We start from the raw sequence: 16,588 nt of genomic DNA on the forward strand, positions 1-16,588 counted from the left end.
TTGGGAAACCCGTTATGCATCGGCTACTTGCAAGAATGTCTGCCTATGTGGCGGCAAAGTTCAACGAACACACCAGCAGAAACAACTATTGTGAGTATGTGGCGGGAAACTCGACAGAAGTGACGGGAAACTCAACTGAAATAGTTGCAAATGTCGTTAGTTGTACAAGTATGTGGCGAGAAAATATGGCAGTAGTTTCACGCAAAAACGAATTGAATAACTTGTACGGCAGCAACTTCAACGCGTTGCTCTAAGCTCTATTTACTCTGGCAGGCTACGTGAAAAGGCACGGCAATGGCTCCTTTCAATAATGCGGCGATGATTTTCTGGGCTCCAACTGGAATCTAGGCGCTGGCGACGGTTCGTTGGGAATTTCCACGATTCAACATGAACTTATGGTGCTTGTTGAATTAGCCGAGCTCTGGTTACAAAAAATGGCTGGTACTGTGCACAAGTCTGCGGCGGCAAATCGGCAAATTCCTTTTAAATTGCAGAATCGGAGACAAGTTTTAGACCTTTGTAGAGACTTGCGTTTGTATGTAGCAAAATTACTGTTTATTGGGAACTCCTGCCTTTGACATAATTTCAATTTCATGTACTTCATTTTTGTATTTCATTTTTAATGTATTCCATTTCGATGTTCTCATTTATTTTCAAATACCTTTCATACATACATATGTTACTCTCATTATTTAGAGATACATATGTACACATATGTGTTACTAAGTGCCCTATGTATCCCATGTATTTAATTTGCCGCTAACTCTTTGCATGCACGTATGTACATACGTACATGTCCGCGGAATAGGTACGGTCAATGCAGTATTGCCTTTTTCGTTTTGTTTTTCTGTTCGTATGCATATGTACATGCATGTAGGCAAAGCATTGGAGTTGTTGTTGTGCCTTGTAAATATGTATGTACAAATTAATGTTAGGTTTTTTTGTGTACATACATACCGCAATGTGTCTTTCGCTCGATTACCGCTGCCATAATTTGGTTGATCTGCTGGCGCAAGTCAACCTCAAAGTCAGTCGTCAACCAAAGGGATCGAGTGAAGGACACACTGCGGTAAGTAACTCCTGAAATATTATCAATTATATATTTGTAACAAGTCTTTACATCTTGGAAATAAACCAAGTAATTCGTCATTGGACTATTATTGTGTATGCGCCTTTTTTGACAACGTTACTTGCGTTAAATTCGCAAGCGGGTTGACGACACTGTTTATTAAACGTTTAAATGAAATTACAAATATACTTGCCGAATGCACAATTAAAACCAAGCAAATTGTACTCAAATAAAGAGGATGAAAGCGAAGCTAAGTAAAACTAAATCGACGATAAAAAACTAAAACTTGTGTCTCCTTCTGCTCCTTCTGTTAGCGATGGTAAAGGATGAGTGAGTATGATCGGTGTTGACTGCAGTTCTGACAGCTTGCCACATGTTAGTTTCATTTAGTAGTCGTTCACATTAGCTAATAAACATTTGCATATTAAGCTGTTGAAAAAACATCGGGAAAATTTTAGTATGCGGACGGAAAATTCTAGAAAAAGTGGGGGTGAGTGGGGGGGAGTAGAATAGGACCCCCTGATTTCAAAAATCCCCCTTTTTTCTAGCAACCCTATAGTTTTTGTATGAAATCCTAATCGCCTGTATCTCATACACTCGGAAATCCGAAAAGAATATTAGACTGAGTTTTATGCTTAGTTTATTTGAACAATGCGGTGTATTTTATGCGATTTATGAAAAAGTCAGTCGTTACACGTAAAAGAAAAATCAAAGATAAAAACCTTCTTAGAGATCAAACTTATAACTAGATATTTCGATAAATTGATGCATATCGTATTAGTCGATAGATAAGCAGAGTTACCAAATCCCATACATCCTTCCCGGCTGGACGGTTAAGTTCAGGATGATCCAAAAGCCTACAGATTTTCTGTATTGGTCGCATGCACTCGCCTGTTGCATGTTTGATGGTGACCACACGTACCAAGCCATCGGTACCTGGATGTAACCGTACCACCCTGCCACGTCGCCAGTGCGTAGCTGGTAGGTTCTCGTGGCGAATGATTACAATGTCGCCTAGCTGGATACTGTCATTGTTCTTATGCCATTTTGATCGGGTCTGTAACGTGGAGAGATACTCATCATGCCATTGCTGCCAGAAATGCTGCTGCATCTGCCGTAGCTGACGATAATAAGACAGTCGATTAGAAGGTACTTCGCCAGTTGATTTTTCGGCCACTGCCACGATTGATCTCCCGATCAGGAAGTCAGCCGGTGATAATGCCATCTTGTCGTCAAGGGTATCATGTAGTGCAACCAGCGGCCGGGAATTTAGACAAGCTTCCACATGCACCAAAAGTGTGTGCAATTGGTCGTAGTAGATAGAGCGCGTGCCAACTATTCGAAGTATGTGTTTTTTGGCGGATTTCACAGCGGCCTCCCAGAGCCCGCCATGATGTGGTGCTCCCGGCGGTATAAAATGCCAACGTATGCCCTTGTTTGCCAGGTTCTGCTGAGCATACTCGCCATGCCATGCTTGCAGATCTTCTTCCATCATGCGATTTGCGCCTACGAAGGCTGTGCCATTATCACTATATAAGTCGGTACATAGACCACGTCGATTTACGAAACGGGTGTAGATATTGATAAACGCCTCTGCCGAGAGATCTTCCGCCAATTCTATGTGTACCGCTTTTGTTGCCATACACACAAAGATCGCTGCATAAGTTTTCTTCACTGTGCGGATGGCCTTCGAACCGATGCGTATGTTGAATGGGCCACAATAGTCGACGCCTGATACTGAAAACGGGGGTGCGGGGGTAACGCGTGCCTTTGGTAACGATGCCATACGTTGATTCATCATAATATGCTTGTGCCGCCTGCAAGTAGTACAGGCATGGATACATTGTTTGACCAGAGAGAGTGCGTATAGGATCCAATATTTCTGGCGAATAGTATGCAGCATAAGCTGAACGCCTCCATGCAGTGTGTCAGTATGCATTTGCCATACGATAAGCTTAGTTAGGGTGCTCTCTCGCGGAAGTAGGATGGGATGACGTATCCCGTCCTCAACGCCTGCGTTGTCTAGTCGACCACCCACTCGAAGGATGCTGAATGTTGAATCATCAGTACACGGAGCCAATGCCAGGAGCTTGCTTGAAGATGGAATCGTCAGTGCCTTGCGTAATGATGCGATTTCTGGCTGGAAAAACCTGCCTTGCTCTGCATGTATATGCCAATATAGCGCTATATCCATCTCGGCTGCTGATACGTGTAAATTAGACCGATAGTGGCGATGATTTTTCTTAAATCTCATGAGGTATGCCGTAGAACGAAGCAATTTGCCAAGATTACTGAAGCGGTCTAGTAAGTCGATGATGATGGTCTGCCTGCCATCGGAATACCGAGTTTGCAATGTGTGCAATGTGGTTGTCTGCATTACATTGGATTTTACTGGTTTTAATTCCCCCTCCATCTCCACGATCTCCTCTGGTGCCAGTGTATGTATTCTGGCGATTGGATAGTTATCCGATGTGGGGCCATGCCACCACAAATGATGATGTAGTAGCGCTGATACAGTGCGGTATGATATCTGCTCTAAGCGTAGAGCTCCTTTTATTTCGCCCAGAAGTGTAGCCAATAGATGGGCAGCGCTCAACTCCAAGCGAGGTATAGTGATGCTATGTAGTGGCGCTACTCCAGTTTTCGATGCAACTATCTGACTAATAGGTTGCCCATCGTTGCGTTTAGTGCATAAGTAAATGACAGCAGCATATGCCTTAGTGCTGGCATCGCAAAAACCATATATATGTGATTCAGCCTGCGGCCGCATGCCAAGCCATCGTGGAATTTTTATCTCTTCTAATTGTTTCAACTCATTTCGGAAGGTGAGCCATTCGTATTGTAATTCAGATGGCAGCAGTGCGTCCCATTCTAGTTTTGCTTGCCACAATTTTTGTGTGAAGAGTTTCGCTGGTAGTAACACAGGGGCCAACATGCCTGTGGGATCGTATAATTTTGCTGCATCGCTTAGTGCCTGTCGTTTGGTGATTGATTTTGATCCGGCTAAGCCCACACGATAAAAGAGATCATCTGCTGAAGGGTCCCAATGTAGTCCAAGAATAGTTGTTTCCGCCAAATGCAAGTCAAGATGCACTGGGTCCGATGCGCCACTTAGGGTACTTACAACATCGATGATATTTAATCTCCATTTGCGTAAACGGAAATGGCCTCCCTCTAACACCGAAGCAACGTCAGCACCCAATTGCAATGCCTCCTCCAACGTGGGTACGCTCACAAGGTAATCGTCTATGTAAAAGTTGTGAAGAATGCAATCTAGAGCAGCACCAGCTCTCTCCGAATCCAGCAATTTAAAGCAGTTGTCCCTTCCACATTGCTGCATTGCGCGAACCGATAGGTATGTGCCACTCCTAGTACCATATGTCACAGTCGCCAGCTGATAGGTTCGGACAGGTCCCGTAGGTGTCTCGCGCCAAAGTATTTGTTGCCATTGCCGATGCCTTTTGTCAATGCGCACCTGGCGGAACATCTTTTCCACATCAGCGGTCAATGCGATATACTGTAGCCTAAATCGGTGGATCAGATTAACCAGCAAATCTTGTATCGGCGGGCCAGCCATCTGCGTATCATTTAGTGAGACACCATTCGATGTTTTCGCGGAAGCGTTAAAAACGACTCGGAATTTTGCCAAGACGGCATGATGCGGAATGTAATAGGCCTGTGACGGATCGCCTGGCTGATCTTGAATCGGGTACATATGACCGAGCTCTTCATATTCACGCATAAACGCCATATACCTTAGTCTCAATTCTGAGTTGAGAGCCAGTTTCCGTTCAAGTTGATGGAATTGCCTCAGTGCCAGTTGATGCGAATTACCCAGAGCGGGTGCATCCGAGCGAAAGGGTATTTGTACAATGTACCGACCGTCACGGGAGCGCCTGCATGCCCTCTTGATTATTTCCTCGCAAGGGTCGGCCACAGCAATTTTAGCGCCAAAGTTGTTGTCCGCTAGTTCAGTCTCGAATAATGCGCGAGTTAGTGTAACAGAAAATACACTACTGTACCGATGACATCATCCAATGTATGATACAGAATCAGTAGTTTACATAAAAGATTCCTATTGAACATTATCAGCAACCAACACATTCCTATTGAAGATTATCAGCAACCAAAACATTGTCAGCTAATAAAAGATTGAACATTATCAGCAACCAAAACATTCCTATTGAAGATTATCAGCAACCAATAAACAAAAGAAACCAGAGCCTATAAATAGAGGATTAAGCATAGAAATAAGTTAGTCTTCTATTATACTGAAGCATATGAACTTCAGGTTAGAATTGATTTAAGTACATCTTGGTACCAATAAAATTATATTTATTTATGTACATCGAGAGTATGAATTTAACTCGCGCAATAGTTCATCGATGCGCAAATCAGCCTCAGCAATTCGAGCTGACATAGCCTGTAGTGGGTTGTTGCCAGCGACGACCGCCTCGGCCGGACCAAAGACAACCCAGCCCAACTGAGTTTGCTGTGCTACTGGGTCATTAATACCGCCACGAAGTATGCCATCAACTATCATTTGACCCCAAACATCTGACCCCAGTAGAGCATCGATGCGACCAGTAGAGCCAAATACCGGGTCAGCCAAAGACAGGTTGCGTAAATGTTGCCAACAATGATCAGCAATTGGTGCCACTGGAGTAGGTGTCGTAATAGAATTAATGATGTGGAAATAAACCTGAAGCTTGAACGATGGATTAACTCGGGAGACGATGTGAACGACTGCCCGGCCTCGAATGTGTGAATACATTTTACCACCTATGCCTTCCACTCTTAGACCGCATTTCTGTCTAGGGATATCCAAACTATTAAAAAGACGTGAAGTAATAAAACTGACCTGAGATCCAGGGTCGCATAGTAATCGACACGAACGGATATTGCCAAAACCATCTATGATGTGTACTTGCGCAGTTGCCAAGACTATCAATCGATTGCTAATTAGGGTGAATGTTTTTATAGAATCATCTAGTCATTGATGAACTTGAGGAGGTCTCCCTGCATTGCCACTGGTTGCCATGCCCGATGTAGAATTAGCCATTGGTTCGTTCCGAGATGCCTCAGGTAGATTAGTCGAGGGAGCCACCAACTGATTACGACACAATATGGTGTGATGCCGCCCATTGCACGTTCGACAGCTGGTAGAGGTGCAAGCCTTGGTTGAATGGCCAGGTTTCAAACAATTGAAGCACAAACTAGATCCCTTCAATTTGTGGAATCAGTGTTGCCGCGCCGTCTCAAGAAAATGTATCCCTGACCAAACCAAAAATGTATCCAAATGTATCCAATTTTCTTTTTTTACATATACATCTCATAAATTGTAAGAAAACCAAACATTTTCATGAAAAAGACATAATTTAACCCATGCTAAGGACTTGGAATACATGTGCATAAAATCAAACATTTGTAATTTCAATTTATAAAGTACATTTTTTGTGCATAAGTATTTTGCAGAGTAAATATAATAAATAGCAAGTACACTCTAAAAAGAGCATGTAAAACTACAACTGAAAAGTATCTATTTTTCAACAAGAATCTGTATAAATATACGTATAGGATGTTCAGTATTTGATTTTGAACTTGAGATCTTTAATACACACACATAAATACACATATGTAGAATGTTTAAAATTGCAAAAATTTTCAAACTACAAATACATTTCCTACTAATAATAAACATTACTTTATTTTAAACATTTTGTGTAAAAATAAACAGGCAATGATTAATTTTATTACACGGCTTGCACATTTGCATACATTAAAAGAGGAAACCGGTTACCTCTCTCAATATGCGCAAATAAACAAAATTTTTTAGAGTGTATTTAAAGTCTTTTCAGTAAAATTCATAAAAGTTTCCTTAAATAAATCAAATTTAGTTTTTTAAACTACATTGAAATCTTATTTCTTTTTAAATTAACAAATGAAAATATGTGATATGAAAGAGATTACTACAGAAAGAGTATGATTTACTTTACATATATCGTCGTTTAAAGTACAAAACCGCGTATCGACATTCTGCAAAACCGCGTAACTGACATTTGCTGCCAAAAATTGGATTTGCTCACACAAGCTCTTGGCTTCGTCCTGAAATATACTAGCCAGAAATGCGATTGCTTTATAAAAAAGGGGACCATTTTGAAATATAAGTGTTTTTACTCTCTAGAAAATAATTTATGCAACGTCACATACGCAGTTTTGCATTATCTTGATACGCGGTTTTGCATTTTGTTGCGGTTTTGTACTTTAAACGACGATATGTATGTATATTAAGATCTTGCTTAAAGCATCCTTTTAAGCTAATTAAAGCAATTGTGCTTATACCTATTTTGGTGAGATCTCTTCATATGTTCATTGCTTCGTTCACAAAAAATAAAATGCTTTAATTTCACGCTTAAGTAGCGATTCTTTATACGTTTAGAAAACGTAATGCTTTCTACCATCTTTAATAAAAATCGATTTTTGAACGAAAAAAACTTTATAGGAAATATAAAATTTTGGCCTATTTAAAAAAGTATCCACTTTTATACTGACCGGAAAAAATAAGTATCCCGCAAAAATTCGTCTAAAAATGTATCCAATTGGATCTATTTAGATCCAAACGGCATCCCTGGTCCTGAACAGGTAAAGCCAAGAGTTGTGGACAACGCCCAATCCGGTGAGAATATGTATTGCAATATTCGCAGTTCCCAGGTGTGGTTGCAGCCAAATTCGTTTTCACCAAGCGAGAGGCATGGGTTGTATGCCCGCCAGGCGTAGAAGTACGTTGAGTAGAGGGAGAGCTTCTATTGCCAAGGTTTGAAGATTTCATGGGCCATCGCAATACATCAGCTGTCAAGCTATGTGCCCTTTTCTCCACAAATGCAAGTAACTTATCCAAGCGAGGTATATCCTGTGTAGTGCGGCTCATGCCCCATGCCTGTTGCGTACGAGCTGGTAACTTTGACACTACGATGGGAACAGCCAACGCATACCACTGGTCCACTGGTATCTTCATGACAGCCAGTGCACGCAACGACTCGCGCACTGTATCGACCACCGATAGCAATGCGGATGTAGACTCAGCGGTTATTGGGTCCAACCCGATAAATTGTGCAACATGAATATCAGCCAATTGTCTCGGACTGTCATAACGGTCCTTGAGAGCTTTCCAAACTTCCTCGTAGCCACCACTGTACATACCACCTACTAAAGCCACGGCATCACCTTGAACAGCTTCCCTCAATTTGCCAAGTTTATATGCCTCCGGAAATTCTTGTGAATGGACCAATGTGTCGAAGGCATCCTTAAATGCGAGCCAGTTGCGCAGTCTGCCATCAAATTTTGGAACAGATAATCGCTCCACCTTCAAATTCATTGCCATTGGGTTAGGTAATCCTATCGAGTCATTGTCATCAGCATTCGATGGGGGATTGCGAATTGTGGAGCTGATGGTTGCCTGCAAGCGGTGAACTTTAGCCATAGCCTTGTTGTATAGGTCTTCCATTTGATCCTATAAATCTAAATGAGCATCGAGCTCCTCCTTCTTTGCATCAATAATTAGCCCATCATGAGCCACATTAAATCTGTCNATCGAAAAGGGACTGCACCGTTGCCTGATCTTGAGCAATAGCAAAGCCATCGCCACTGTAACCATCTGCGAGGATTCTAGTAGTGACTCGATTAATAGCTGTTACAGCAGCAGCTCGTTTGTTTAAGGAAGCCATTTTATGTAGATTATAACGGTTCGTATCCACTGCCAACGGCACTTAAGGCAACCGACGCTAACAAGCCTCGACGTACAGCGAAAGTCCCGGGTTTCGGCACCAAAAAATGTATGAAATCCTAATCGCCTGTATCTCATACACTCGGAAATCCGAAAAGAATATTAGACTCGAGTTTTTTGCTTAGTTTATTTGAACAATGCGGTGTATTTTATTCGATTGATGAAAAAGTCATTCGTTACACGAAAAAGAAAAAATCGAAGATAAAAACCTTCTTAGAGATCAAACTTATAACTAGATATTTCGATAAATTGATGCATATCGTGTTAGTCGATAGATAAGCAGAGTTACCAAATCTCATACAGTTTTTATATAATTTGTTGTTAAAGTTTTCGTATAAACGATGAATAAGATAGCAAAATAATATCAAATTTGGTGTTGCCAGACTGGGATTTTGAATAATAAAAGCGGATTTTCCACCCTATAATGAATCCATACGATACACGATGAACGCTTGCATTCTGTTGTATCCGTATTACGAATTAAATTCTAGCGTATGAAATTCGATAACTACCATTTATCGTGTATCGTTAAATTTTGGTATTACCATACGATAGCTATCGTATCAGCTGTTCAATTTCATACGCTTGCAAGCGGTTGTCCATTTTTACACGATACGATTCAATTTAACAAAATTAAAGTGATGTAAGTATTAAAATGAATAACATGAAATTATGGAAACGATTTGAACAAAATACTGCAATTTTTCAGGGCAAAAGCTGCGAGAAACAAACAAAGTTGAGCGTGCTGCTTCTCCAAGGGGTACGGTTTAGTTATTTGTACCATTATTTTGGGTTGTTGTGTCCAAACGCGTGAGTCGAAGTTAAAAACTTTAACATACACGTGTAGTCAAAGGATTGAGCTTTAATTCAAAACAAAGATTTAAAATTTCCAAGCACTTGTTTATTGATAAATTCCGTTTGAAGGATGCACATTTTTATAAACACAGTAAAAACCTTAGGTAGGGGTAATTCAATAACGCCTCGTTGCAACACTCTGTTAGTATGGACCCTGAGCAAGAAACCTCAGAGTTGTGAAAACCTTTAATATATTCGGTATGGATGGCGTTTTTTACGTGGGCGCACCTCGTTCTCTTCTTCTGTTAGAACATATGTAACAGCTTCTTTCGAAAGACGAAAGTTTCTCTGAAATCTAAAGAATTGTTTTTCATAATTACCAAATAAAACTCATTTCTGTTACTTACATTATCAAGTTCTTCTACAGAGGATTGGAAGCATCTCTTAATTGCCTTCTTACTGTATCCTCTATGCGAGTTTCATCAATTTGAATTTATATAAATCGCATATGGGGTTGAAGGAAACATGTTTTATCTTAATTTTGTATGGCTTATGGAAATTTTCCCGACTTTCAAGTTCGAAATGTTCGCTTTGAAAATATATTAGGTGCAATCCCGTATTTCTCGGACTAAAACTACTAAAACTTTCAAAAAATAAAAATTCGCTCAGAGCGAGAGAGTAACATGCATGCACAGTAACATGTATGCAACTTTGTTTCGGCGGCAATTGGTTGGTTGTGTCCGTCGTCCACGATATTACGCGCGACACCTAGGAACGAGTTGTCAAGTCCCAGTAGTAAGTCTGGCTTAACGTTGGAGTAGCTTGGCAGTGGCACGGTTTTGGAAGTGCTTAAACTTGCTTCGATCGAAGGACTGCATGGGTAAACCTAAATTTGGTATGGTTCGTACGTTTTTTATGGCAAATGTACGGTTCGTGGCTTGCCCTTGTAGTTCTACTGTTACTCTGAGCGATTTTTCTGAGCTCTTTTTTTCCATACCATTGTAGAGATAGTAGTGAGTTCTGCCCTTGCAGGCCTAAGTTGGTGGCGACACTACCGTTTAGCAATGATATGGGCGAACCTTCGTCAAACATTGCGTAGATCTCCACATTTCCACGAGGTCCAAACAACGTCACTGGCAATACTTTGAACAAGGTTGTCTGGCTTTCTAGACGGCAATTAAAAACATGTTCGACTTGATTGGCGGGTGACCCGGTCGATGAGTGCAATAGTCGGTGGTGCTTTCGTTGGCAACCGTTTATACCACACGACGCCTTCCACTGGCACGTCAACAGGTTGTGTCCACTGACAAGACACCCGAAGCAAAGCTGATGGCGTTTGACGAGAGCCCATCTATCGTTGACACTATACGACTTAAGGCCCGTCCACATACAACTTTGGCGTTGCGTCGGCGCTGGCGTCGCTTTGACAGCAGCGCGAGTAACGCCCGTGCTTGCTACAATGAACGCTTAGCACAGAATACTTTGGTCACTAAATTAACATACTAGCGGCTGATAAATCAAAAATTTTACATCAATCATTGCATTAAAAACTATATTTCTTGCCCGCATTTGATTAAAAATTAAAATTAAATCACATAATTTTGATTATTTAGAACAGCTGACGAACGACGCGCGCGAAAAGTTGAGAGTTGGCCATCTTTCTGCGTTGTGTTGGCGTTGGCGTTGCCCAACTTTGGTTATATGGAGACTTTCATATAAATACATGTATTCATAGTCAGCTGTCGAAGCGACGCCAACGCCAACGCAACGCCAAAGTTGTATGTAAACGGGCCTTTAAAGGCTTGGCATTCCGTCAGTGTGTGCCCTTGGCTGCACTGGACGCATCGCGCTGGCTGTCGTTGATCGCGTTGTGCCTCGTTGCTGTGAAGCACTCGTCGGCTACCACCTACAGCTAGCGCTGTCTGCCGGTTATTTGAAGCTGGTAGAACGACGTGTCGGATGTGCTGTGCAGGTACAATCCGCTCAGTAGTTCTTGGCATTAGCGAAACTACCCTGGTGGTTTCGCTTAACCATTTAGCGAAACACTCGACCGTTGGAAACGAAGGGATTTCAGCGGCACGATAACTCCACTCGTACTGCTTTGAGGGGGGTAATTTCGTTACCAGTACATCCAGCAGTGTTGGATTTATTAAGTGATGCTAACTCTTCGCAGACTTGAAGAATGCCACGATGTTACGTACCTTTGATGCGAATTCCAATATTTGGTCGAGGCGACTCACTGTAATGTGCCGTAACTGTTGTACTCTTTGTAATTGAGAGCGTATGAGCAGGTCCGGACGGCCAAAATTTAATTCCAGCTCGGGTAGTACACTAGGAACGTTTTCGGGGTAAATCAGGAGCGATGTGACTGTTTGCCTTGCCTCACCCCTCAATGCCTTTTGAAGACGCATCAAGTTTTGTCTATTATTGTAATTGAACTCCGCTGTTGTATCGCGAAAACACGCAATAAATAGCGGCCAGTCTTCCGGGCTTCCTTCGAAAACTGGTAACGGATATAATCTTGCAGCGGCGCTGTCAACAAAGGCTGGCGTATGGGTAGACTGCATTAAAGTCATTGGTGGTTGTGGCTGCGGCGTCGTCGTTGGCGAAGACGACAGCTGATGTGCGGGAGCGGTGACTTCTTGCCTGCTACCCGACTGATGCAATATCGGAGGTCGTTGACTAATTTCCGCCTGATCGTATTCTATGCGCTCGCGAAGTTGCTGAATATCAGCTCGCTGCGTGTTTGTGTCATTACGAAGTTCCTGAATTGACTCGCGTAGCGCTGTGATTGAGGACAGTAGGATCGCAAAATTGTCTCGGGGCTCACTTGTTGGGAAACCCGTTATGCATCGGCTACTTGCAAGAATGTCTGCCTATGTGGCGGCAAAGTTCAAAGAACACACCAGCAGAAACAGCTATTGTGAGTATGTGGCGGGAAACTTGACAGAAGTGGCGGGAAACTTGACTGAATTGGCGGGAAATTCAACTGAAGTGGCGGGAAACTCAACTGAAGTGGCGGGAAACTCGGCGGACGTGGCGGGAAAGTCGACTGAAGTGGAGGGAAACTCAGCTGAAATAGTTGCAAATGTCGTTAGTTGTACAAGTATGTGGCGAGAAAATATGGCAGTAGTTTCACGCAAAAACGAATTGTATAACTTGTACGGCAGCAACTTCAACGCGTTGCTCTAAGCTCCATTTACTCTGGCAGGCTACGTGAAAAGGCACGGCAACGGCTCCTTTCAATAATGCGGCGATGATTTTCTGGGTTCCAACTGGAATCTAGGCGCTGTCGACGGTTCGTTGGGAATTTCCACGATTAAACATGAACTTATGGTGCTTGTTGAATTAGCCGAGCTCTGATTACAAAAAATGGCTGGTACTGTGCACAAGAATGCGGCGGCAAATCGGCAAATTCCTTTTAATTTGCAGAATCGGAGACAAGTTTTAGACCTTTGTAGAGTCTAGAAAAAGTGGGGGTGAGTGGGGGGGGGGGGGGNATAGGAACCCCTAATTTCAAAAATCCCCCTTTTTTCTTGCAACCCTATAGTTTTTATATAATTTGTTGTTAAAGTTTTCGTATAAACGATGAATAAGATAGCAAAATAATATCAAACTTGGTGTTGCCAGACTGGGATTTTGAATAATAAAAGCGGATTTTCCACCCTATAATGAATCCATACGATACACGATAAACGCTTGCATTTTGTTGTGCCGTATTACGAAATAAATTCTAGCGTATGAAATTCGATAGCTACCGTTTATCGTATATCGTTAAATTTTGGTATAACCATACGATAGCTATCGTATCAGCTGCTCAATTTCATACGCTTGCAAGCGGTTGTCCATTTTTACACGATACTATACAATTTAACAAAATTAAAGTGATGTAAGTATTAAAATGAATAACATGAAATTATGGAAACGATTTGAACAAAATACTGCAATTTTTCAGGGCAAAAACTGCGAGAAAGAAACAAAGTTGAGCGTGCTGCTTCTCCAAGGGGTACGGTTTAGTTATTAGCACCATTATTTTGGGTTGTTGTGTTCAAACGCGTTAGTCGAAGTTAAAAACTTTCACATAAACGTGTAGTCAAAGGATTGAGCTTTAATTCAAAACAAAGATTTCATATTTCCAAGCACTGTTTTATTGATAAATTCGGTTTGAGGATGCAAATTTTTATAAACACAGTAGAAACCTTAGGTTGGGGTAATTCAATAACGCTCCGTTGCAACACTCTGTTGGTATGGCCCCAGAGCAAGAAATCTCAGAGTTGTGAAAATCTTTAATATATTCGGTATGGATGGCGTTTTTTACGTGGGCGCACCTCGTTCTCTTCTTCTGTTAGAACATATGTAACAGCTTCTTTCGAAAGACGAAAGTTTCTCTGAAATCTAAAGAATTGTTTTTCATAATTAACAAATAAAACTCATTTCTGTTACTTACATTATCAAGTTCTTCTCCAGAGGATTGGAAAGCATCTCTTAATTGCCTTCTTACTGTATCCTCTATGCGAGTTCCATCAATTTGAATTTATATAAAACGCATATGGGGTTGAAGGAAACATGTTTTATCTTAATTTTGTATGACTTATGGAAATTTTCGCGACTTTCAAGTTCAAAATGTTCGCTTTGAAAATATATTAGGTGCAATCCCGTATTTCTCGGACTAAAACTACTAAAACTGTCAAAAAATAAAAATTCGCTCAGAGCGAGAGAGTAACATTGAAAAGTACGGTATCGCTTTCTAGTAAAAAATGGTAACTTCTGTCAACTTCAACATAACCTCCAAATTTTGGTTGTAAATTTTTGCTTTATTGGTATGTAAACACATGTAAATAACGAAAAATACTTTCATATTCATTAGAATCCGATTAAACAAGTAATTAAATACTTTTCAACATGAATTAGCAGATTGCACTTTTCTTTTGTTTACAATTTGGTTGCCAAACACACTACAACTGATAGTTTGACACATTTACCAGAATTTACCAATAAAAAATTCTTGGACTAATACTGGTAACTTCTGACAGAGAGAGAACCGTAATTACTCTCTTTTTCGTCCTCTAAATATTCGGAGAACCGAGTACGGGGTCGATTTCCAGTAAAATCTGACTTCTGATCTGATTTCTGACTTTCTGACTAGTCCGGCCTCGTACGGGATCGCAACTATTATCTAGACAAGAACAGCTTTTTCATTTAAATTCACAACAAATAGTAAACAAATACCACTGTCATTCACAATAGTACATCAATCGGGCTTGTGGAAACCGTAATACGAAATCTCATTTTATACGATACGCTTGCAAGCGTTTATCGTCTATCGTATTAAAATTCATAATAGGTGGGTTTAATTCGGAATTTTCACTTAGTATAATTCTCCTTTCTTTTCAGAGAACACCTTTCTGCGTAGGCGGCCTTCGGCCGCACTTAGAGATTATAACCCTCACTAAGTAGAATTCTCCTTTCTGTGTCGCCAAAGAAGGGGGCTGAACACATTTTTTTATCAATTTATTTCAGTCTGCGCCCCACGCTTTTCATTTTCAATCTCATAAGTTGTTTATAACGACTTTCTAAAATTTCAAAATGAAAAGTTATCAAAACAAATTCTATGGGACTGAGAAATATTATTTTCTACTTTTTAGTCCATTTATAAAAGCGTTGTTTATTAAAAAGTTTTTTATTTTTATTTTTTATTTTTATGTTTTAGTAGCACTTAATTAGTGTTAGCTGAGTAGTCGGTAAGAATGATCTGTATTCCAGGACTGAAATAAATAAATAAAAAAATGTGTTCAGTCCCCCTTCTTTCCATTTCCATTTATAAAAGCGTTGTATATTAAAAGGTTTTTTTTTATATTATTTATTTTCTACTTTTTAGTCTTGTCTGTATAAAATTTTGCAATAGATATTAAAATAATTCAACGATATTAATAGATAGGTGCACACACATGCATTTACATATGTGTGTACATACATATGAGCTCCAATTAATTTCATTTAAAGAAATGGCGTGTCCTCCATTTCCGCTGTAGCGTACGTAGGGCACAGATGACATCTACCTCGCCCTCTGCACTACAGATGTCGCCCCATGCACTAGACTTTTTATAGGAACTTTTAAAGAAATTGTGTGTCGTCTATTTCCGCTGTAGCGTACGTAGTACATATATCTAGATGTCATCTACCTCGCCCTATGCACTACATATGTCGCCCTATGCACTAGAATTTTTTATAGGAAATTTGCAAAGCAAAGGTTTTATGGTGTCGGAGACACAACATTGAAAGTTTCTGTAGCTCGTTTCTGTAACAATTCTCTACCAAGGCGAATTGAGATATGAATTCGCCGCCCTGTTCTCTACTGCTAATGAGTAGTAGAGAATGACGTATATTCTCTACCAGTAGAGAAATAATCGGTAGAGAAAAGTTACAGAAACGAGCTACTGGATCCACAACATTGAAAGTGTCTGCATCCACAACATTGAAAGTTTCTGGAGCCACAACATTGCAAGTTGATAAATGCGTTGTAATTAAGGTAAATTTTAAATACATTAAGTTCAAAAGAGCTAAGATTAAATACATCGCTTGTTCAATATTATTGTATAGTATTTACTTTCTTACTAACTTTTGCAGCTCTGTAATGTTGTACTGAACATTGAATTGTTTTTACGCGTTGCAACCCTGAAATGTAAAACTGAATATGGTTTTTGTAATAAAACTCTCTCTTGAATTCTGAACTTTAAAAGAAAAGACACGCGGTTTTTAACTTAACCTGAATTTTATAACAAGGTTCGGATTACTATTAATGTTTTCGCAACATTAAATTGGTGCCGAAACCCGGGAAGGAAAGCAAATACAAGCGACCACAAGAAATTTCTACGCTTAGCTTGTTAACCAATTTTTCCTTCTGCACGCTTGAAGTCGCGTAATATCGCATATTTAAAGAA

At 40.6% G+C, this 16,588-nt stretch overlaps 1 protein-coding gene across 1 annotated transcript; it reads right to left on the reverse strand.

Annotated features, from left to right (window-relative positions):
- Nucleotides 1-644: 644 nt before the first annotated feature.
- LOC108369602 (uncharacterized) lies at nucleotides 645-4,841 on the reverse strand. Its single transcript, XM_017624739.1, has 2 exons — nucleotides 1,121-4,841; nucleotides 645-903 (listed from the first exon to the last, which is right to left on the reverse strand). The coding sequence occupies exon 1, from the start codon at nucleotides 4,818-4,820 to the stop codon at nucleotides 1,815-1,817; it is 3,006 nt and encodes a 1,001-aa protein (XP_017480228.1). The 5' UTR covers nucleotides 4,821-4,841; the 3' UTR covers nucleotides 645-903; nucleotides 1,121-1,814.
- Nucleotides 4,842-16,588: the final 11,747 nt, after the last annotated feature.

The sequence above is a fragment of the Rhagoletis zephyria genome, unplaced genomic scaffold (genome assembly GCF_001687245.7).
Source record: "Rhagoletis zephyria isolate East Lansing unplaced genomic scaffold, Rhagoletis_zephyria_1.1 Rzeph_scaffold_03763, whole genome shotgun sequence".
NCBI lineage: Eukaryota > Metazoa > Arthropoda > Insecta > Diptera > Tephritidae > Rhagoletis > Rhagoletis zephyria.